This window comes from Mustela lutreola, chromosome 9 (assembly GCF_030435805.1).
Source record: "Mustela lutreola isolate mMusLut2 chromosome 9, mMusLut2.pri, whole genome shotgun sequence".
NCBI classification, from domain to species: Eukaryota; Metazoa; Chordata; class Mammalia; order Carnivora; family Mustelidae; genus Mustela; species Mustela lutreola.
The window spans coordinates 493027-513645 of record NC_081298.1 but is presented as its reverse complement, the minus strand read 5'-3'; the positions used below and the strand labels follow the sequence as shown (position 1 = coordinate 513645).

Sequence of the window (20619 nt, the reverse complement as noted above, 5' to 3'; positions counted from 1 at the left end):
TGTTCCCTCTGCCCTTCCGCCGCATTGCTGTGGTCTCTGCTCAGGGCCCTGTGTTTCCAGGAACGGCTGCTCTTGAGCAGGACAGGGGAGGAAGGCCACTTGTGTGCTCTGGAGCCTAGTGTCCCGGGACGGCAGCAGCCGCCCTCAGGCCTCCACGTGGTTCCAGGCACTTGTTATCATGGGGGATGGTACCATGGGTCTAGTGGGCCGGGTCTGAATTAGGAGAAAAGCCAGAAATTTATTTTTTAAAGTTTATTTTTTCTAGTAATCTCTACAGCCAGCTTGGGGCTCAAACTCATGACCCCAAGATCAGAGTTGCGTGCTTTTCTGATGGACCCAGCCAGGCACCCCCAGAAATTTCTGTTCTAAATGTGTGGTGGGATGGGGCTTCCAGTAGCCTGTACCCCTACCCCACCACGGCTTCCTGGGTCCCCGAGTCCCTGCCCCTGTTTGGCCGTAGCCTGATGGATGTGTCCGGACTCCCAGGAGAAGATGTGCGAGGAGACGGCGTCCTTTGACCTGACCCCACATGATTTGGCTTCCGGACTGGATGTCCTAGACCAGCTTCTGGAGGAGCAGACCAAGGCAGCCCAGCAGGGCGAGCTCCACGTGGAGTTCAGCACGGCTGCCGACCCAGGTGAGCTCACAGGTGGGGATGGAGAGACGGGCCGCCAGGTGCTCTCGGGGGTCCTGGAGGCCCGAGTCTTCCCAGGGCCCGCCCTTCAGGTCATTGTTTGGAGACAGTATGGACTTCTTCCCGAGTTTCCTCGGGGCCTCACAGACCAGGAAGTAGGTGCCACCCAGCCAATCCAACATTTTGTCAAGACCTTTCTGTACTTTCCCAGTCGGGATAGACTGTATACAAATGAAAAGTAGGGGCACCCGGGCGGCTCCGTCAGTTAAGCAGCTGCCTTCAGCTCAGGCCATGCTGCCAGGATGCTGGGGTCGAGCCCTGCGTCGGGCTCCCTGCTCAGTGTGGACTTGGCCCCTGCGTCGACGCCCACTCTGATCACCCCGTGAAGTGATGACTGCCAGATTTCTCTGCTGTGAAGTTACTTCTTCCATTTGTAATTCCTAAGTAGCCTGTGGCATCCGTGGGCACTTCCTCCCTGAATTAATGATGGCTGTGGCGTTCGCACAGTGATGGGCTTCACGTCTGGATGCCTCTCGCTCCTGGAGCCCGGGGACCCGCTGCTGCCCTGCGCAGCACGGGGTGGCCCGCCCGCCTGCAGCGGCGCAGCACCCGCGCCCGCTCGCTCCCCAGCCTCCTCAGTGTCTCCGTCCTTCCTGTGCTAGTGAGGATTCCTTGTCGTCTCATTTGTCGGTTCGCTCCTGAAGCTTCCGCGGTCTTCCGGAGAGCAGATGCCCACCGTGAGGAAGGAAAGCTTGCTTCCCCGAGCTGCGTGTTGGAGCCTTCCTGGCCTGAGGCTGAGTGCCGGTCAGAAGACGGTGCTGCAGTTCCGTGGTTGCCCCTCCGTGGCCCCCCGTTGCAGCTGTGTGGTCATCTTAGGGTCATTTCTTACTCCATGCTGCTTCTTGTTGACTTTATTAGTTGGGTTGCCCTGGGGTGTCTGACATGGGACCGTGGTTCTGGAAGTCAAGACACCTGAGGGACGCGTCTTGCTGGGTTCTGGTTTGTCCTTGCTGGGCTCTGTTTCCCCCCAGAAGGAGCGGACACGAGCACATTTAGTTTACTCCTCTCTGCTGCACACGGAGCTGTGCTGTCCCTTGTACGTGCGCTTGCACTTGGCTGTGTTCATTCCTCATGCGCCCTGCAGAGCCCCCTCCATACAGAAGCTCCCCTCTCCTCAGCTGCCGCCTCCCTGCAGCGGGGGTCCTGGGTCCGTCTGTGGGACACTGGGTTGTTGCCAGCATTCCGTGAGGACCAGCAGGGCTCCCCGAGTGACCTGGGGGTGAACACAACCCCGGGTGCATGCTGGGGCTCGGGGCTGGGGGCAGCCGGAAGCGCGCCGCTGTGCTGCTGAAGCCGGCCTGTGTGGCGGCTGGGGGGCCTGGCCAGCAGGGTGCGACCTTGGCCTTTGCACGCGCGCCAGTCTCCCAGATGGAAACGGCTCTCAGTGCGGTTTTGATGTGCTTTTCTCTCAGAAGTGAAATGGAACGTTTTTTCCAGTTGTTTGAGGAATGCGTATTTTGGCTTGGATGTGGTGGTCCTACCGGGTGTGATGTCCTAGTTCTGTCCCCGGAAACCCCAGGGCGCCAGCCACCCTCTGCAGCCGTGCCAGTCAGAGTTTCTCGCACCTCGCCTGTTCGTGATACCCTCCACGGTGGGCGGTGAAGCCTTCTGTGGGGTGTGCCTTAGTTGGGAGGTGTCTGCTTTTCTCCTGGGTGTGCTGGGGTCGGGGAGAGCACACGGACACACGTTCTCACACCCTCTACGGCAGGGATTTCTGGTGGGTCTGATGAGGGGTTTGTATCCAAAATATATTCAGAAACTCTTACTACTCGAGGAGAAGACAACCCAGTCAGAAAGAGGCAAGAGTCAGGAAGAGACGCTGCTTCAGAGTAGACGTCCCCGTGGTCAGCGCGCGGAGGCACAAGGCGGGCCCGAGATGGCCCCGCACCGCCGGCGGGCGGCAGGGCCACGCCGAGGGGCCCCCGTGGCGGCAGATCGAGGACGGCGTGGCTTCTCCTGAGGCCTCTCGTCACAGGCCAGGCCGAGGGGTGGCGTGTCTTCCCGTTGGGAGGCGTGCTGGGTCTGGTTCTTGCCGTGTCTGCGGGAATGTCGTCGGGCTCCGTGCTGGGGGAAGGCGAGACGGTGATGCGCCAACCATGTCCCGCCGTTTACTGGGAGGGACGGTTTTATGAAGACGCTCTTCGCCGCAGCTGTTGCTCTGTGGCACGGTTGTCACAGGAAAGGCTGGGTGGATGCGGGACATTCTTCCAGTGTTCTGGTTTGGGAGCTTGGATTTAATCCTGACTTGTTCCTCTCAGGAGGAGAGTAGTTCTTAATGTCGTCGGTGTACTTGTGTTTAAACCCAGACGGTGGTGTCTGTCCTCCGTAAGCCTCGTCATCGCTGAACTCAGGGGTCCCTTCTTTAGCGTTCCCGTGGCCCCACCAGGCGCTGAAGGGGGCCGGGGGCTGCCCACTCCCTCCCCGTGCTTCCTGTCCCACCCTGGCCATCAGCCACATTTCCAGGGAGCCCTGTCTCGTCTCCTGGGGGGTATTCTCTCGAGAATCCACCATGTGGGCACAGGGGTCCTTGTTTGTTGCTGGCTCAGTCGTTGGCTGGGTCTCCGGTGGACCGGGCCAGGCAGTGTGTCCCCACACGTGAGTGTGCCCACGGCGTGTCCCTGCACTCGCACTGCTGCTGCTGGCCCCCGTGCAGGCTGTGCGGATCTCCGAGCCTCGTGCGCTTGTCCGTGGGTGTCTCTGTGCCACGCCCACTTGGAGGAACAGGCAGGAACCCAGCCCGATTCCTGCTCTTTGGGGCCCAGGGGGTGGAAGTAGCCTGACCATGTGTTTGCTGCTCCCCCAGGGCTGCACCTGGAGCTGCAAGACATCGCAAAGCTCAAGAGTGAGTGCCGCCCCTCCCCCACAGCTGGCGGGGGGGCACACCTGACGCCACAGCTGGGGGGGCACACCTGACGGACACCTCGCCCCACAGCGATCTTGCTTCGCCTGGAGGGGGCCATCGACGCTGTTGAGCTGCCTGGGAACCACAGCGGCGTCACCAAGCCAGGGAGGTAGAGGACTGTGGGTGTGCCAGGCTCTCCCTGTGGTCCGCCGGCCCCGCCCCCACACCCAGGTCTGGGTCTGTCTCAGCGGCCCGTGAGGGGCTGCTGTCTGTGCGCTAGGTTGTCTTGGGAGTCTTGGGGGTGCTGTGTACACAGGCGTGGCCACTGGCCCGGCCACCCCCCACCCCCACCCCGCCAGCCACCCCTTGCAGCCTCCGTGGTCCGGGAGGGCTCTGACCAGGGCACAGGGCGGTTGGGTGTGTCTCCCGAAGGTAGACAAGGGATCATGTCCTGGGGTTGGTGGTAGCTCTGATCCGGGCGCGGGTTCTAGAGGCACGGAATGTTCTAGAATGAGCTGGAGCACTGCTGCCTGCCTCCTTCCCAGGCCCGTCTGCTGCGCTGTGCTCAGAGCCTCGCAGGGCTCCCACTTGTTTCACAGATGAGCCAGGCTCCTCGGCCAGCGCCACCCACGCCACCGAGGCCCAGACGGCAGGACTTGCTGTCTCCCAGAGCTGCCCTTGGGGGCTTGCCTTTTCCTCCATACTCAGGGCTCCCGAGGGCACAGGCCTCCCTCACCTCTGGGTTTGGCCGGGAGAGGGCTCTGCTCGGGCGTCCGAGGGAAGGGAACTTCAGAGGCCTCTGGCTGTCAGCAGCTCCTGAGCCTAGCCCGGGGCCCTGCCTGAGCCTCTCGCCTCCACAGCTACATCTTCGAGCTGTTTGCCGAGGCCCAGATAACGCTTCAGACGAAAGGCTGCATCCTCGACTCCCTGGACCAGATCATCCAGCACCTGGCAGGACGTGAGTCCCAGCCTGCCCTGCAGCTGCCCCTGTGTTGGCTCCCACACCGGGCCTTGTCCTAGGGCCGTGGCCTGCCACAGAAGGTCACTCCGGAGCTCCTTTCCTGACTGCGATGTCTGGGCATCAGTGCTGCTGGACGGGCGTGTTTTATAAAGCCCAGCCCAGCTTGTCTGTTTCCTGGTCGGCCCCTTTAAAGAAAGAGCGGTGAGGGACGTGGCGGCCAGTGGGCCACGGGTCCCGCCAGCCTGTCTCCTCACCGTCCCCCTCCCCCTCCTGTTTCCACCTTGAGGCCGAGGCCGCACCGCGGGCCCCTTTCTGCTGGGTGGGTCTTGTTGTCATCTCTGACCAGCCTTGCTGTCCTCCAACCCTGGGGGTGGCCTGGCAGCCCCAGCCCTGCCCGACCACAGAGCCTCTTTTTCTCATGCCACTGACCCCCCGAGGGCACGGCCCACACTAACAGGGGGTTGAGGCTGAGCTTGCTCGTGGGTCCTGAAGGTGGGGGGGGGTCTGGCTCCCCTGGTGGGGGTGGGGGATGGCCAGCGGCTGCTCCCACAGGTGCGGGGCCGTGGACCAGCACAGCGGGCCTGCAGAAGCTCTCGGACATCATCCAGGTAGGAGCGGCCTTGCGGCAAAGATGCAGCGTCTTTTTCCTGACGGGGGTTCAGGGCTGCTTTCTCATCCTGGAGCTGTTACTGATTCAGTCTTGGCGGGGCAAGACCTAGGCTTCGAATCGACGGCCCCTGACGCGTGTTTCCTCTGGCCCTGAAGGCACACTGCTGGGCCCTGAGGGAGAGGCCACGCTTGGCTGTTCTGGTCAGTCCTGTCCAGGATAGGTGCTCCGGGGCAGGTGGGCCGAGGGCCTGGCGGAGTCCCCTGGTGTTCCCATCAGCTCAGTGTCTGCTCCCTGCCGGCTGCCCTCACTTTCTCTCAAGTTACTTCTTCTGGTTTTTTTTTTTTTTTTTTTTTTTTTAAGATTTTATTTATTTGACAGAGATCACAAGCAGGCAGAGAGGCAGGCAGAGAGAGAGAGGAGGAAGCAAGCTCCCTGCTGAGCAGAGAGCCCGATGCGGGGCTCGATCCCAGAACTCTGGGATCATGACCTGAGCTGAAGGCAGCGGCTTAACCCACTGAGCCACCCAGGCGCCCCTGTTTTTTCTTTTTTAATATTTTATTTACTTACTTGAGAGAGAGAGAGAGAAGGAGCAGGGGGAGGGGCAGAGGGAGAAGCAGACTCCCCCCTAGCAGGGAGCCAGATCCGGGGCTCAGTCCTGGGGCTCTAAGATCATTATCTGAGCCGAAGGCAGACGCTTAACCAACGAGGCCACCCAGGCGCTCCCTCCTCAAGTTATTTCTTGACCAGCTTTTCAGAGGAAAGTCCGAGCATGAGCCAGTTAGAGAACGAAAGGGCATAGGCTCTGTCCGCCCAACCCCATATCTGGGCCCTGGTCCCGCCACGCAGAGACGCGTTCAGACTTCGGGAGTGAGTGCGTTGGCAGTGCCTGCGAACCCAGGTGGGGCCCACGGGCCTGGCGCTCCAAGTTGGCAGGCGTGATCAGCACGTCCTCTGCCGTCCACTTCGGGGTGGGGACCGGCCCCCAGGGCTCGCTGAGCCCCTTTTGCCACGTGCAAACCGTCTCTTTCCCTGGCCGGGCAACCAGTAGGGACAGGACACACCTCAGGGTCTGTGGACATGGATGCTTCCTGCCCCCCAGTGTTCTGACCTGTGTCCAGCCGTCCTCGGGCCCAGCTGAGCCATTTCCTTGGTTCAAGTGGACAAGCCAGGCTCTGTGTCTCTCGGTTGGGTGGCTGCCAGCCCTCTCTCGGCTGAGGGCCCTCTCTCGCCTTGCTAGGCCTTTTGGAAGAGAACTTTTTGGTGGCCAGAGGTCCGCAGTGAAACCACGACACAGGAGGCCCTGGGCTGTGTGGTGCGAGGGACTGCCAGCCAGGCACTTGTGCCCGTGCTGTAGGGCCTGGCCGGGGAGGCCCCGGCTCCCAGGGTGCCCCCTTGCGAGGGCCCAGAGGGAGGCGGGCCCCGGGTCCAGGCACGGCCTCGTTTATGGCAGCCGCCCTGTCTGTACGGCCCGATGTTGGAGACCAGGAGGGGCTGTCAGGAGGGGGCGACCCCACAGCCCAGGGGGTGTGTCCCGCAGACCTGCCGAGCCCCTGCCGGTGCTGTGATTGAGCGCCGGGGCTCTGTGCCCTCAAGTGTGGTGAGGGCTGGCCCTGTCCCCCAGGGGCCCGGCTTTGTCTTGCCGTCCTCCGGGCACTTCTGTGAGGGGACAGCAGGCACTCCAGACTGCTGCTGCCCGGAGCCACGGCCCTTTGTGACTGTCAGGTCTCTGGGCCCCCCGTGCCCCGTCTGCAGCTCCTGGCCGTTAGGCCCCTGGCCCTCCCTGCCCAGAGCTCCAGTTTGCGCGCTGGGGCCGAGCACCCCTGACCCCGTGCGTTAGGCCTTGCCTTTGGCAGCTGCTCTCAGCAGGCCTGGCGGATGGCTCAGTGTCCGTGGCCACCTGGTGCTGCCTGTGGGCCTGCGTCTCACTCTGCCGTGTCCCCTCCTGCCGGGGAGAGTCCCCACAGCCGGCTTTGGGGCAAGGTGGGTGCCTTGGGCCAGCCCGGGACCTCAGGGGGTCAGCGGGCTGTGGTGAATGCGCAAGGGGCTGCCAAGCTGAAGCCTTGGGTGTCCCCACATTCGCGTCGCCAGGGAGCCCAAGAACAGGCGTTTGCGGCTGACGCAGGCTGGAGGCTGTGGGAGGGACAGGACTGGCACCACAGGATGGCGTAGGACCCGCTCCCCTGCTGAGCCGGCTCCGACAGGAAGCCAGTGGTCCTCAGGCCCCTGGCACGGCCCCATCGTGGCCCGGGCATCAGGCAGGATGGGGCACCCCTTCCTGATTTTTTTGTTGGTCACCGAGGCTGCTGCTGACTTGGTTTTCTTCTTAGTTCTGAAAGTCTGTCACCTGCTCCTGTGAGGATTCTAAGCGAGCACGATGGTGTCTGCAGCCTGCGGCGCCCGTGCCTGCTCCCCAGGCGGCGTGTCCCCAGGCGGAGTGTCCCCAGCAGTGGCGTGTTCTCAGCTCGCTGCCCCGGGCGAGGGCACGGCTCCTGTTACTTGAGTTCGGGGTCACTTTTACCCTTTCACTTCTGGGGTGAACTAGGTCCTTCCCCTGCCCCCCCGACGGCCCCACGCCTGCACCCCATGAGAGCATGTGGACCGGCTGCCGAGGAGGGCGCCTGCAGGGATTGGGGAGCGGACAGGCGCCCCAGGAGGGTGCGGGCCGCTCAGGGCTGGGGCAGGGGGTTACTGCGCCCTGAGCGTCCATCTCCTTTGTGTGGGGACCACTTGGCAGGAGTGGTGGCCTCCGCTGTGTCCTGCTGACATTGTCCCCCACACCCGCTTTCCAGATTGTGTTCACTGCAGACCCCGCTGAGGGCGTGCCCGGTTCCATGGTGGGGCCTGGGGTCTCTCAGTCCTACAAGGTAGGGGCTGCCTCCCGGGCAGGGAGCTCTGGGTGGGGTTCTCAATCCTACAGGTGGGGGCTGCCCCCAGGACATGGGATTCCTGGGCTGGGTCTCAGGGTCCCTGTCCATTCTGTCCCTCCAGGTACATATCCACCCTGATGTCGGGCACCAGAGGAAGGCTCAGCGGTCAGATGCCTGGAACAGCACAGCAGCCAGAAAGCAAGGTATGGTGCCCCTTGCGGGGGGAGGAAGGAACCCACTCCCCACTCTGCTTCAGCGCAGCCGAGGTCTCGCTGCGGGTCTCCAGGCCCCTGCCCTGAGTGCACCTGCTCCGAGTGACCTTCCAGCTCATGCCTTGCCAGGGCCCTTGGAGAAAGACTTCAGTGCGGGCCGATGGCCCAGAGCCTGTCTGGACTCACCTGCCGGGAGTCTGCCGAGCTGGGCTGCGGTCAGTCCCCCGCACGTGGGGCCTGCCCGCAGGAGGCCTGGGCACGTTCTCGTCACCCCGGGTGTGCTGCTTGAGTGTCATCCCACCCAGCAGGCCCGGGAGGGGCGGGTTCGGGCCCCACGATCGTGTCTGCTGGCCCCCCAGGTTCCTGCGGTGCCGGTTCTCTTGGTCCCCCTGGGAGGTCAGGCCTTGCCCCACATCACGCTCTCTCCATGTTGTCGGTCGTACTGGCTTCTGCATGTCCTCGAGCTGGGGCTGCTGTGACACAGGAGGGTGGGGTCTGTGCCAGACATCCTGTGGCTTTTGGTGTAGCTGGTCTTTCGGCCAGGGTGTCTGTCCCCATGGCTTCCAGCCCTGGCGAGCGTCCTGACCACCCCAGGCAGAGTTCAGCACCCATTGCAACTTGGGAGATTTTTGGTTTTGTTTTTTTAAAGATTTTATTTATTTATTTGACAGACAGAGATCACAAGCAGGCAGAGAGGCAGGCAGAGAGAGGAGGAAGCAGGCTCCCCACCGAGCAGAGAGCCTGATGCGGGACTCGATCCCAGGACCCTGGGATCATGACCTGAGCCAGAGGCAGAGGCTTAACCCACTGAGCCACCCAGGTGCCCCGCAACTTGGTGTTTTGAGTGGGGTTTGCAGAGTACATGCCGGGCAGTGGGTCCTAAGGCCAGCTGTGCCTCCTGTCCTTGGCACTCATCAGTGGTGGCCCTGCCTGCCTGTGTTCCAGGCCGAACCCCTGGCCCCACCCACCCCCCTTCCCGACCTGCCGGCTGCGGTCCCTCTTGGAGCCGTGCCCTTGCACAGGAAAAGCAGGGCTGGGAACATGGACAAGGCCAGCGCCAACCAGGGAGGCTCACAGGGTGACCTTGGCGGGTCACCTGGCCTTTCAGAGCAGGAAGTAGCTTCCGTGAGAGCCGGGGAGGCCAGTGCACCCCTCACTCATTAGTTGTGAGGTCACAGGAAGCGGTTCATGCCAGCACCCAAGGCCTCTCTCTACATCGGAGTTCTCTCTCCATGGGACTTAGACATGGGCAGGGTGTGTAGGTACCAAGGCCAAGTGGGGTGTGGCGTCCCGTGTTCTGGGCAGCTCAGAGAACATGTAAGTTCTCAGAAATAGCCGCTCCCTGGGCTGGGCGTTTTTAGGAAGTTGGTTCCTTGCTGGCCTTACCGAGAAGCTAGGATGTGCGTGAGTGTGGACGGGCCGGCCGTGTCCCCGGGCCTTGCACAGAGAAGGGCCGGCTCCCGGCCCCCACAGCCTTCCCTGTCACAGGGCTGATCCCGACCCGAAGGTGGCAAAGGCTTTTCTGGCCCCAGAAAGTGGTTTGTTCTTTACGGGACGTGTTCCTGCTGCCCCGTGAGCGAGCCTGGACTTTAGGCCCCTGTTTGAGGTCGTTCTGCTCGTGCTCTTGTGATGCCCTAAGCTTCCAGAACCTGCTGGGAGCCAGTAGGAGACAGGCCCCCAGCGAATGTGGATGGTGACGCCACTGCCGGCGCCTGCCTCCGGGCGAACGTGGGCTCCTGCTGCCTCTTTGGCGAGCGGAGTTTGGGTTCTGCTTTCTTCTCGTGTCCTTTGGCCAGTGGCCTATGATGGCAGCCACCGGCCTGTCCTTTGTGCTCCCAGCCACGTGTCCATCTCTGTGCAGGTCTGGGTTGGGGGCGGTTGTCCTTTCTAGAGGTGACGCCAGTGTCTGCCCCTGGGTGCCCACTCTGGATCTGCTTCCAGTCCCACGAGGCCTGGGGCTCTCAGCTCAAGGCTCAGGCAGGGCCCCCCTTGCTCAGACCTGTGTGTGCGGGCTGCCGGGCCCAGGGTGGCCAGCCCAGCCTCCCGCTTGTCCCACAGGGAAGGTTCTGAGCTACTGGTGCTTCAGCCCCGGCCACAGCATGCAAGAGCTGGTCCGCCAGGGCGTCCGCTCCGTCATCCTCACCAGCGGCACGCTGGCCCCCGTGTCCTCCTTGGCTCTGGAGATGCAGATGTAAGGGTCGCCCCAGGCCCTGTGGGGGTGGGGGTCCCAAGGCCGGCCTCGGCTTGAGGATCCTGGGGCTCAGGACCTCACAGGGGCCGCCCCGCTGCTCCCAGCCCTTTCCCCGTGTGCCTGGAGAACCCCCACGTCATCAGCAAACAGCAGATCTGGGTGGGGATTGTCCCCAAAGGCCCCGACGGAGCCCAGCTGAGTTCTGCCTTTGACAAACGGTAGGGGGCCTGGTGGACGAGGAGGTGGGCAGGCTGCGGGCCAGTCGCCAGGGCCCTTGTGACCGTGGGCTCCTGGCTTTTGTGCAGGTTTTCAGATGTGTGCTTGTCCTCCCTGGGTAAGGCGCTAGGTGAGTGCCCGTGGGGAGCCTGAGCCCCGTCTTGGCTCCCACCACATTCCGGGGTGCCTGGGGCCCCTGCCATGCCTGCTCTCCCTGTTGGGAGCCACGGGCAGCCCCTGCGGACACCCCTCCGGCTGAGCAGAGCCACGGCCCTTCCAGGCAACATCGCCCGCGTCGTGCCGCACGGGCTCCTGGTCTTCTTTCCTTCCTACCCCGTCATGGAGAAGAGCCTGGAGTTCTGGCGGGTGCGCCCCCCTTCTGTGTGTCCTGCGGCGGGAGGGGAGCCCCAAGCAGCCACGGGTCTGGCCGGGCTGGGGCACGTGCCCTGCTCTGAGGTGCGACAGGCGCGACGGGTGTCCCTTTCCCCATCTCTTCGCACAGGCCCACGACTTTGCCAGGAAGCTGGAGGCCCTGAAGCCTGTGTTTGTGGAGCCGAGGAGCAAAGGCGGCTTCTCCGAGGTCTGCACAGTCGGGGCTCCACGGCCCTTCGCGGCGACCCTGGGCTGGCCGCTGTCCCTGACCAGCGGCTCTGGCGAGCGCTAGGCTCGCATGGACCTGACCTGTCTCCTCTCAGGAAGTTTGGGCCTGGGGGTGATGACCGCAGGCCCTTGTGTCTGAGGGGCCGACCCTGAAGCAAGGCTCCCCCTTCCCTTGCCCCCAGCCCTGGGCCCCCCATGCTTTCTGGGAAGCACTGAGCAGGCCCTGGGTGAGCCTGTGAGCCTTTGCCGCAAGGGAGCTGCTGGAACCCCGCTGGGCCACCTCCCAGCTGGACAGCCTTCCATCTCAGGGGGTGGGACCTGGGGTCTCGCTCCCGCAAACCAAAGGAGCTGACTAGTCTCTTCGTCCAGGTGGTGGGCGCCTACTACAAACAAGTCGCTGCTCCTGGGTCCAGCGGGGCCTCTTTCCTGGCCGTGTGCCGGGGGAAGGTGAGGCTGCCAAGAGTCTGGGTCCCACACTCACCGGCCCGTCGGGTGCCTGTGTTGGGGGGGAAGCTCACTGTGCGGGACCTGGCGGCTGCGAGATGGGCCGGTCTGACCCTCTCCCCGGGGCCTCAAGTCCAGCAAGCATGTGTCAGGACGGTGTAGCCCTCTCGTCCCTTGCTGGGCAGTCTCCAAGCAGTGGCTCTTGGCATTGGGAGTGAGTGTCCCTCTCGGGCTGCGGGTGGGAAGGTTGGCAGGGGGTCCCGCGACTGTGAGAGGCCCTGGGGGCTGTGAATCCCACGGAGGGCCTGGCCCAGGGTGGGAGGCTTCGCTCTCCCTGCCCACTTGTGGGTGCCTGTGCCTCTGAGGCTCCGGGCATGGGCAGATGGGGGAAGAGTGCCTACTACCCCCCAGGCCAGCGAGGGCCTGGACTTCGCGGACATGAACGGCCGAGGTGTGATCGTCACGGGCCTGCCGTACCCTCCACGCATGGACCCGCGAGTTGTTCTCAAGATGCAGTTCCTCGACGAGCTGAAGAGCCTTGGTGGGCCTGGAGGCCAGGTGAGGGGCCACAGGCTTATGTGGGGGGGGGGGGGGTAGGCGGTACTGGAGGCCTCGTGACCGAACGCCGTCCCCTCCCCCACGACAGCTCCTCTCGGGGCACGAGTGGTACCGACAGCAGGCGTCCAGGGCTGTGAATCAGGCCATCGGGCGGGTGATCCGGCATCGCCATGACTACGGGGCCATCTTCCTCTGTGACCACAGGTGTGGCTCTCCCCAGCTCGCACAGGACCTCTGCCCTGTAGCCTCACGGCACCCACCGGGCACTGGTCCTTCCCTCTGCGCGGCTGAGTCTGGGCCTGGCTGGGGGGTGGGGTGGCAGGTGGAGCTCCGGTGCTGACAGCCGCCCCCGGCCAGGTTCACCCAGCCGGACGCCAGAGCCCAGCTGCCTTCCTGGGTGCGTCCCCACGTCAAGGTGTATGACAGTTTTGGCCACATCATTCGGGACGTGGCCCAGTTCTTCCGTGCTGCTCAGAAAACGGTGAGTTCCTAACACCCAGCTGGCCCTATGCTCACGCCCTCCCCAGGGGAAGGGTCTGCAGGGACCCCTGACCTCCCCGTGACTGTGCAGATACCTGTGCCAGCTCCACTGCTTGCTGCCCCAAGTCTGGATGAGGGACAAGGTGCTGTCTCAGTGGCCATGTCGCCTGGCCCCCTCTCCACCAGGAAAGCCAAGAGTCCGGACGTGCATGTCCCCAGCCTGAGGCGGAGACCCCCAGGTGTGTGTGCCTGGCTGACGTGGGGGGGGGTGGCTGGAGGGCCTGGGGCTGGTGGCACTCGGGGCCCAATGACCAGAGTGCCTGGGTGAGCCCGAGTGTTGCTGGCGGCCGGCGGGGAGGGGGGGGACCTGACGGGAGGACCTGACTTGAACCACGCCCCCTGCCATGGGCTCTCCTGCTGATGCCTGTGCCCGCACAGGATCGCCAGCCGCGGGGGACGCCGAGACCAGCCTATGTGTGGAGTACGAGCGGGCGCAGGGCCTCACGCAGCCAAGGCCTGTGGGACTGCTGGCCGCCCTAGAGCGCAGCGAGCAGCGGGCCGGGGGACCCGCGGATGAGGCCTCCCCTGGGGAGGAGGAGGTGCGGGGGCTCCACAGACGGGCACACCCCCCCAACTCTGCCACCTCCTGGCCACGCACCCCTGCCCTGCTCCCGGCCGTCAGCTGGGGCTTCCCCTATGCGGCCCTGTGGGCTCCTCGGTACTTGATGTGGGCTGGTCGCTGTCCGGCTCCTGCCACCCTTTCTGGGACCCTGAGCCGTCAGGGGACACCGCTGCTCAGCTGGAGCCTTCGCTCTGGCTGGACCTAAAGCTCCCTGCCCCTCCCTGCCTCCTGGGCCCTGGGGTGAGCCCAGCCTCATCAGGAGGTGGAGCCCCCCCCCCCTTGCCGTCCACGCCAGTCCCTGTGCTGGTCCCTTGTAACCGCCGGCGCCTGAGCCTGAGCCCCAGCCCCGCGAGGGGGGCTAATGGTGCCGACTCAGGAGAGGACCCTTCTCCCCAGCTGTGGGCCCCTGCAGTGTCCCGGGGGGCTCTGGGGGCTCGGAGGGCATGGCTGGGACCACAGTATGTCACCCTCAGGCACGAGACCTCTCCGCTGTGTGCGTCCCCTGCACGAAGAGGCCTGCGCAGGAACAGAGAGCAGGAAGGAGGAAGATCAGGGTGGTCGGTGGCCGCCAGGTACAGGAGCCAGTGGCACACATGTGGGACGGGGTGGGGGGCAGGAGCCACAGGCTGCCTGGTCCCCACACCGGCCCTGGGGCGTGTGGCGGGGGGCCTCCTTGCTACCTTCCCGGGGCACAGCGAGGCCCCGTGCCCTTGGCTCCCCAAGGCCTGCACCGCCCCCGCCTCTGGCTGGAACTTGCAGACGAGCATCTCGCCGGCCTCCTCTCTTCCGGCTGAGCCTGTCCTGGTGGTGCCCAGGACCTCCTTCTGCCCCCTGGGCTCAGGCCGGGGGGGTCTCCTGCTGCTCCCGGCATCTGGGCAGCTCCATGCCAGGGCCCCACCGCCCAGGCCCCAAGCCTGTCTTTCACTCGGTTTGCCTAGGGAGCGCTTCCGAGCCCCGTGGAAATGTCAGCAGCAGCCTGTGCCCAGCCGAGTAGCACTGCCCTGTCTGACCTCCTTCACGTGGCCGGGCGCCATGGCGTGTCCCCGAGCTGCGGGGGCTCCCCGTGCTTTTGAGGCCCACACGCTTGTGCTCAGCTTCAGGCCTTGCATTTGCTGTTGCTTTTCCGGGAGAGTGCTTTTTGGGTGGTATGCCTGCGTCCAGCACAGAGGTCAGGCCCTGGCCCTTAGGCCGGTTTGGTGTGGGGCCTGCAGCCGGGCCAGCTCCCCCGCCATCAGTGCTCACGGGTGGGTGCTGACATGCCCCGCCGTGGGGAGGGTCTGCTTCCCAGCCAGCCTCTGAGGAAAGCACTGAAAGGGCCGGTGAGTTAGTCCGAGCCGGGAAAGCTCTGGAAAGCCCCATGCACCACTTGCTTTGTCCATGTTCCTTGGCTTCTGGGAAGAACTGGGCAGGGCCGGGAGGGGCACTGCTCCTGTCGGGAAGTGGGCAGGGTGCCAGAAGCCTTGGCATCGGGCCTGGACCCCTCCTCCCTGTTTTCCGGGCTTCCTTGCTGAGGGTCCCACATCAGGGCCCGAGATGTGCCGCACAGAGGCGGCTCAGGGATGTGTGAAGGCCCCATAGTCACCGAGTGCCCCCGAGCCGGGGCCGTCTGCCGCGTAGGCGCAGGGGGGCTTGGCTGAGGAGCGGGAGGCCCTGGCCTGGCGGGGGCAGGTCCACACTTGGCCTCTGCTGCTCCCTGAGGGCTGTGGCTGTGTTCAGCAGAAGCCGCCGTGACCCCTGGCCTCCCAGCCGGGCCGCGGAACTAGGGCACCCTTCTCCGCCGTCGGTCTTTGTGCTGGTGGCGGCCCCTCGGCGAAGCACCTCAGCCCCGCCTGATGGGCCGTCTGTGCTGTGTCCGGCAGGAGGGCCCGGCCGCCGGTGCGCAGACGGGCAGAGCCAAGCTGTTCATGGTGGCCATGAAGCAGGCACTGAGCCCGGCCGGCTTCCACACCTTCACCGGGGCCCTGCGGGACTACAAGAGCTCTGATGACCTGGAGGCCTTGCTGGCCTGCCTCAGCCCGCTCCTTGCTGACGACCCCGAGAAGCACAGCCTGCTCCAAGGTGCCCTGGGGGGGCAGCACCGCAGCTGTTGCGGGGGCGGGGGTGGGCACCAGGGTCTGCGGTGGTCCCTGCTGCCTAGAGAAGGTGGGGCCAGGTGGCCCGTGATCCCAGACCCCCCAGCTCAGCACGGTGGAGCCCGCAGGCCCAGACGCCCCTCCCCACACAGGCTTCTACCAGTTCGTGCGGCCGCACCACAAGCAGCGATTTGAGGAGCTGTGCCTCCAGCGGACGGGCCGCGGCTGTAGCTCGCTGCCTGAGCTCAGCCTTCCTCAGAGGCCGGGGGCCCCGGCGGCGCAGACCCCCAGCGGTGAGCCGGGCCCTCAAACCCATCCCCCGAGAGCAGGGCGGGCAACTGCTCCTGGGTCTCCCCCGCCCCGCCCCCGTATGTGCAGCCCAGGCCCAGCCCGTTGCGAGTCTCACAGCCCGCTGGGCCCGGCACCTCTAGAGCCTGGGGGCTCCTGTCCCCATTCAGCGGCTGAATCCTGAGCAGGAACTTTCTCGAGGACAGGTGTCTTGGGGACCTGGCTTGGCCCCCAGGAGGGGACCGTCCAGTCTGAGAGTCACCTGTGTCCTTTCTGGTCTCAGTCCACTGGGGGGTGTCTCTGCCGGTCCCCTACCAGCAGTTGGCTCTGGTCTGGGTCCCGCTTCTGTGGTCTGAGGACGATTGTGGGTCTCAGTCTTCCCTTGGACAGCCCTGCCTTCTCCCAGGGAAGCACCGCAGACCCTCGGGGACCAGCCGCATGGTTCCTTGTGTGTCTGTGTGTCTTCAGGAGGGAAGGAGTGTGACTCCAGGCTGACCCTGGCTCGGGGTGCAGCGGGGCAGCTGGACCCCGGACAGCACCTGAACCAAGGCAGGCCCCACCTGGTCCCCAGGCCAGCTCCCGCAGGTACCAGTCCCTGAACCAGAACCGAAGACCCTGGTTGTGGGGGGGCATACTGGTTCTGCAGCAGTTCCCAGAATGCCCATGGAGCTCTCTGGGCCCCCAGACCCTGGCGTGGTCTGAGACCTGTTACCTCCTCACCAGGAGACCCCAGCAGCTGTCCAGAGGAGGGGCCTAGAGCCCCCAGGGCAGAGAAGCAAGGCCAGCCTGCTGTGAGCGCCTACTTGGCAGATGTCCGGAAGGCCCTGGGGTCCGCAGGCTGCAGCCAGCTCCTGGCGGCACTGACCACGTACAAACAGGACAGTGACTTTGAGAAGGTGGTGGCTGTGGTGGCCGCACTCACAACGTCCAGGCCTGAGGACTTGCCCCTGTTGCAGAGCAAGTGGCCCCGGAGGGACCTTGGCGGGAGGAGGCGGGGGAGGGAAGTGGGGCGGGGCTGACCCTGACCCCCTCCCCATGCAGGGTTCGGCATGTTCCTCAGACCCCACCACAAGCACCGCTTCCGGCAGACGTGCGCAGACCTGATGGGCCCGGCTGCCCCGAGCACAGGTGCTGGGGTGCCAGGCCCCCAGGAGGGGAGCCCCAGTGTGCCTCCCAGCCTCGCCCTCAGTGCTTCCAAGCCAGGTAATTGAGCGTCCCCAGCCCCACTCAGCCCGTCAGGCCGAACCGAAGTCAGTCTGGCTCCTCTGTCCCCAGGCGCCCCTCAGTGCGAGAAGCGTGGGACGGCCCAGAGCAAGATTTCCGCCTTCTTCACGCCCAGCCAGCCCCCCAGCACCCCCCACAGGCCCGCCCCATCCAAGTGCGGTAGGTCTCAGGAGGGGCCTCCGGGAATGCTGGCTGCGGGGGTGGGGGTGGAGTGGGGCGGACAAGCCGCGGGTGCTCACGCCGGCCCCCTTGCTGCAGGCCTGGCCTGCCCTGGCTGCGGGGCGGAGGACATGGTCCCCTTCCAGTGCCCCTCCTGCAACTTCCACCGCTGCCGGGCCTGCTGGCGTCAGCTCCTCCAGGTTGGCAGTGGGGCCCTGGGGACACATCCAACAGCTGTCCCCATCCTGGTCGCCCGGAGTGTCGGGGGGCAGTCTGGGTAGCGGGGTCTGGGCAGCACTCCTGTGTCTCCACAGGCTTCTAGAACATGCCCGGCCTGTCACGCCCCCGCCCGGAAGCAGAGCATCACGCAGGTCTTCTGGCCAGAGCCCCAGTGAGTGTGGAGACCCCGGGGCCGGCTGACAGCCCTGTGGACATGGGCCTCTCCACAGGGTCTGCACTCACCTAGATGCCCTGAAGACCCCACCCAGGGCCTGCGGCGGGTTGGCTCACCTCCCGGACCTGTGGGCTGGTGGTGGGGCATCCGGAGCTCCGCCGCTGCGTCCCGAGCCCAGGACAGGAAGCTGGGGGGCTGTGTGCCCCCGCCTCCTCTGCAGGACCAGTGTGTGGGCAGTGGACCTGCTTTTAATCGGATGACCGGCTGCCTAATAAAGTCACTGACACTGTATCAGGGTTTGGCGAGGGGCCTGGGGGTGCTGGGAAGGAAGGGGTGAGCATCTGAGTGGGGCCCCTCCCACCTTGTCCGCGCATGGGCACACTGAGGGACCACCGGCTGGGCAGGTGCGGGGGAGCAGAGCCTGGGGCTCCCCAGCGGATCTGGTGTGGGGAGCGCCCTCCCAGGCCCGGTCCTGGACTCTGTTCCCAAGCAGGCTGGCGCCAACTGAGGAGGAAAAGGGGCTTCCTGGGGAGGGAGGGGCCGTGGGGGTGGTGACGTGGCTGAGAACCAGGACACAGCAGGCCCCTTGGAGGGGATGAGCCCTCCCCCAAGGGCGTGACAAGGCCAGTCTATATAGGCCACCACTGCAGCCCAAGTCTGAGTGTGGGGTGGCAGCGGCTGGGGGGTTGCCAGTGCCTAGGCAAGCTTGGCACCATGGGTGGCCGAGCTGCTGCCCCAGGGAGGGCCATGGGGACGCTGGAGAGGTGGGGCCTGCCGCCGTGGGCACTGGCCATCCTGCTGCTGGCTCTGGCCACACATGCAGCAGGTGAGCTCACCTACCCGTGGCGGGACGTGGAGACTCAGGAGTGGCTCACGTGCAGCCAGTGCCCCCCAGGCACCTTCGTGCAGCGGCCCTGCCGCCGGGACAGCCCCACGATGTGCAGCGCGTGCCCTCCACGTCACTACACCCAATTCTGGAACTACCTGGAGCGCTGCCGCTACTGCAACGTCATTTGTGGGGAGCGCGAGGAGGAGGTGCGGCCCTGCCAGGCCACCCACAACCGTGCCTGCCGCTGCCGGCCCGGCTTCTTCGCGCACGCCGGCTTCTGCCTGGAGCACGCGCCTTGCCCGCCTGGCACCGGCGTGGCTGTCCCCGGTGGGCAGCAGGGCTGGAGGGGGGGGGGGGTGGCAGCCCAGGATGTCTGCTGCCACTGAGGACAGCAGCCCAGTCTCCCCTGACCCCTTCCTCCCCTCTCGTCCCAGGAACGCCCAGCCAGAACACTCAGTGCCAGCCATGTCCCCCCGGCACCTTCTCGGCCAGCAGCTCCCGCTCAGAGCCCTGCCAGCCCCACCGCAACTGCACCGCCCTGGGCCTGGTCCTCAACGTGCCAGGCTCCTCCTCTCATGATGCCCTGTGCACCAACTGCACGGGCTTCCCGCTCAGCACCATGGAGCCTGGGGGGCCAGGTGAGCGGGGGGGAGGGGGTGGTACGGGGTGGGGGTTGATGCTCCCCCTCCCACCCCAGAGGGAACGGAGTCCCGGAGAGTAAACTGCTTTCCTGAGGTCACAACAGCAGTGCCGTGGCATCTCAACCCCATACCCTAGGGCCCCCCGCACCCACTCACGGGCAGGGACTTCCCTTGCTGGGTGTCCCCCAGGGCACGTGGAGGCCCTCACTACCGCGTCCCAACTCCCCCGCAGGGGCTGAAGAGTGTGAGCGAGCGGTCATCGACTTCGTGGCTTTCCAGGACATGTCCTCCAAGAGGCTTGTGCGGCTGTGGCAGGCGCTGGTGGGCCCGGCGGCCTGGGGTCCCGTGGCCCAGAGGGAGGGCCGTGCAGAGCTGCAGCTGAGGCTGTGGCGGCAGCTCACGGAGATGCGGGACGCGCGTCCCGGGACGCTGGGGGTGCGGCTACTGCAGGCGCTGCGCGAGGCCAGGCTGCCTGGCCTGGAGCGCAGCGTCCGCACACGCTTCTGGGCGCACTGAGCCCCCTGCCCCCTATTTATTCTCCTCCCAAGCTTTGGCGCCATGCGGCATCACCCGCACGGCAGGCACCACAGTACTCTCAGCCGAGCTTCTAGGCTCCTGCTGCACTACAAAGGTTTATTTTTATGAAGCTGTTTGTACAACGTCCTGTGAGCCTGTGTGTGTCTATAGGGTGCGCAGCGGGCCGTCTGGTGGGGACACCGCCCCCCCCCCCACGCACTCTCAAGCTCCACGCACTTCCTCTGGCTGCTGATCACGCCCAATGAACGGACCCTCGGTGGGAGGGAGCGTTAGAGACGGCCAGCAGGTAGCAAGTGTGTCCCTTCCGGCTGTGGGCACCGTGGCGAGCCCGGGGTGCGTTCCATGACCCCCTAGATCATGCTTGTCTGCGACAGTACAGAGGGACAGCACACCCAGTATAGGGCTCTTGCGGTGAACAGGACCCAGCTTGGAACGGGCAGCGGAAGCCGATACCCTGGGCCGCCAGGACACCCGCCCCACCCCTCCGCTTGAACTCCACCCAGTCCCAGGACGCAGGGGATTTCCCAAGAGGGAACCAGCCAAGGACCTCCTCCAGGCTGGGTGCGACCCACCGCCTTTTCTGAGAAACCGGGCTTTTCCCCTCAGGCAGGCTCAGAGAAGTGCTGGACTGTACCAGGGGCAGCCTGGGGAACTCCCAGCCTGTCCCATGGGCCCTGGAGCCCCATACCTGCCCCCTCCCTCCCAGGAGCCGGTGAGTCACCTCACCTGTGCCCCCCCACCCCTGCAGCCCTGACTCAGCCTTTCTCAGCAACCATTCCCAGGGTCCCTGCCAGGGACCAGACCTCGACAGGAAGCCACCAGGTCCCGGGCTCTGGCTCAGCCGTTCCCATAGAAGCAGAAAAGCAGTGCCCAGGTTGGTCAGAGCTCAAGCCTGGGGGCCCCTGGTGCTGTGGTCACTGTGCCCAGCCAGCCGAGAGTCCCTGGCTAGGCTTGGGTTCCTGGAGGCGCGATGGACAGCAGCAACTCAGACCGCCGTCCTCCTGGACACGGTCCAGCCAGCAGCGACAGACAGTTCTGGCAGGGGCCATGTAGGCAGCGGCCCAAGGACCCACCACACCCAGAGACCGGGCTACCGGGCACACACTTCCAAGTGGGCTTCGAGACAGCTTGTCCCCAGGCGGAATGGGAACCCTGCCCCGCACCCCTAGCTGGGAATG

The 20619-nt window shown here is 65.3% G+C and overlaps 2 protein-coding genes across 8 annotated transcripts in view; both read left to right on the top strand.

The window, feature by feature from the left end:
* Positions 1 to 17725, top strand: part of RTEL1 (regulator of telomere elongation helicase 1) — a 28032-nt gene extending 10307 nt beyond the window's left edge. For 5 of the 7 annotated variants that reach the window (XM_059133985.1, XM_059133984.1, XM_059133987.1 and 2 more), the window contains exons 10-36: positions 487 to 637; positions 3498 to 3536; positions 3627 to 3705; positions 4397 to 4494; positions 5050 to 5105; positions 7897 to 7971; positions 8096 to 8177; positions 10245 to 10377; positions 10482 to 10595; positions 10683 to 10723; positions 10874 to 10959; positions 11096 to 11173; positions 11563 to 11640; positions 12049 to 12195; positions 12284 to 12399; positions 12553 to 12676; positions 12767 to 12914; positions 13114 to 13274; positions 13771 to 13869; positions 15157 to 15355; positions 15522 to 15662; positions 16126 to 16242; positions 16381 to 16614; positions 16699 to 16860; positions 16933 to 17040; positions 17140 to 17240; positions 17355 to 17725. In XM_059133985.1, coding sequence (XP_058989968.1) covers positions 487 to 637; positions 3498 to 3536; positions 3627 to 3705; positions 4397 to 4494; positions 5050 to 5105; positions 7897 to 7971; positions 8096 to 8177; positions 10245 to 10377; positions 10482 to 10595; positions 10683 to 10723; positions 10874 to 10959; positions 11096 to 11173; positions 11563 to 11640; positions 12049 to 12195; positions 12284 to 12399; positions 12553 to 12676; positions 12767 to 12914; positions 13114 to 13274; positions 13771 to 13869; positions 15157 to 15355; positions 15522 to 15662; positions 16126 to 16242; positions 16381 to 16614; positions 16699 to 16860; positions 16933 to 17040; positions 17140 to 17240; positions 17355 to 17435 — 3048 coding nt within the window. In that variant the 3' untranslated portion in view covers positions 17436 to 17725. The remainder of the gene's footprint in view (positions 1 to 486; positions 638 to 3497; positions 3537 to 3626; positions 3706 to 4396; positions 4495 to 5049; positions 5106 to 7896; positions 7972 to 8095; positions 8178 to 10244; positions 10378 to 10481; positions 10596 to 10682; positions 10724 to 10873; positions 10960 to 11095; positions 11174 to 11562; positions 11641 to 12048; positions 12196 to 12283; positions 12400 to 12552; positions 12677 to 12766; positions 12915 to 13113; positions 13275 to 13770; positions 13870 to 15156; positions 15356 to 15521; positions 15663 to 16125; positions 16243 to 16380; positions 16615 to 16698; positions 16861 to 16932; positions 17041 to 17139; positions 17241 to 17354) is intronic. The other 2 variants (XM_059133989.1, XM_059133990.1) reach the window with 2 other exon arrangements.
* A 151-nt stretch (positions 17726 to 17876) lies between these two features.
* On the top strand, positions 17877 to 19568 carry TNFRSF6B (TNF receptor superfamily member 6b). Its single transcript, XM_059133995.1, has 3 exons — positions 17877 to 18590; positions 18698 to 18901; positions 19137 to 19568. Exons 1-3 carry the CDS (start codon positions 18149 to 18151, stop codon positions 19418 to 19420), a joined length of 930 nt encoding a protein of 309 aa, XP_058989978.1. The 5' UTR covers positions 17877 to 18148; the 3' UTR covers positions 19421 to 19568.
* Positions 19569 to 20619: the final 1051 nt, after the last annotated feature.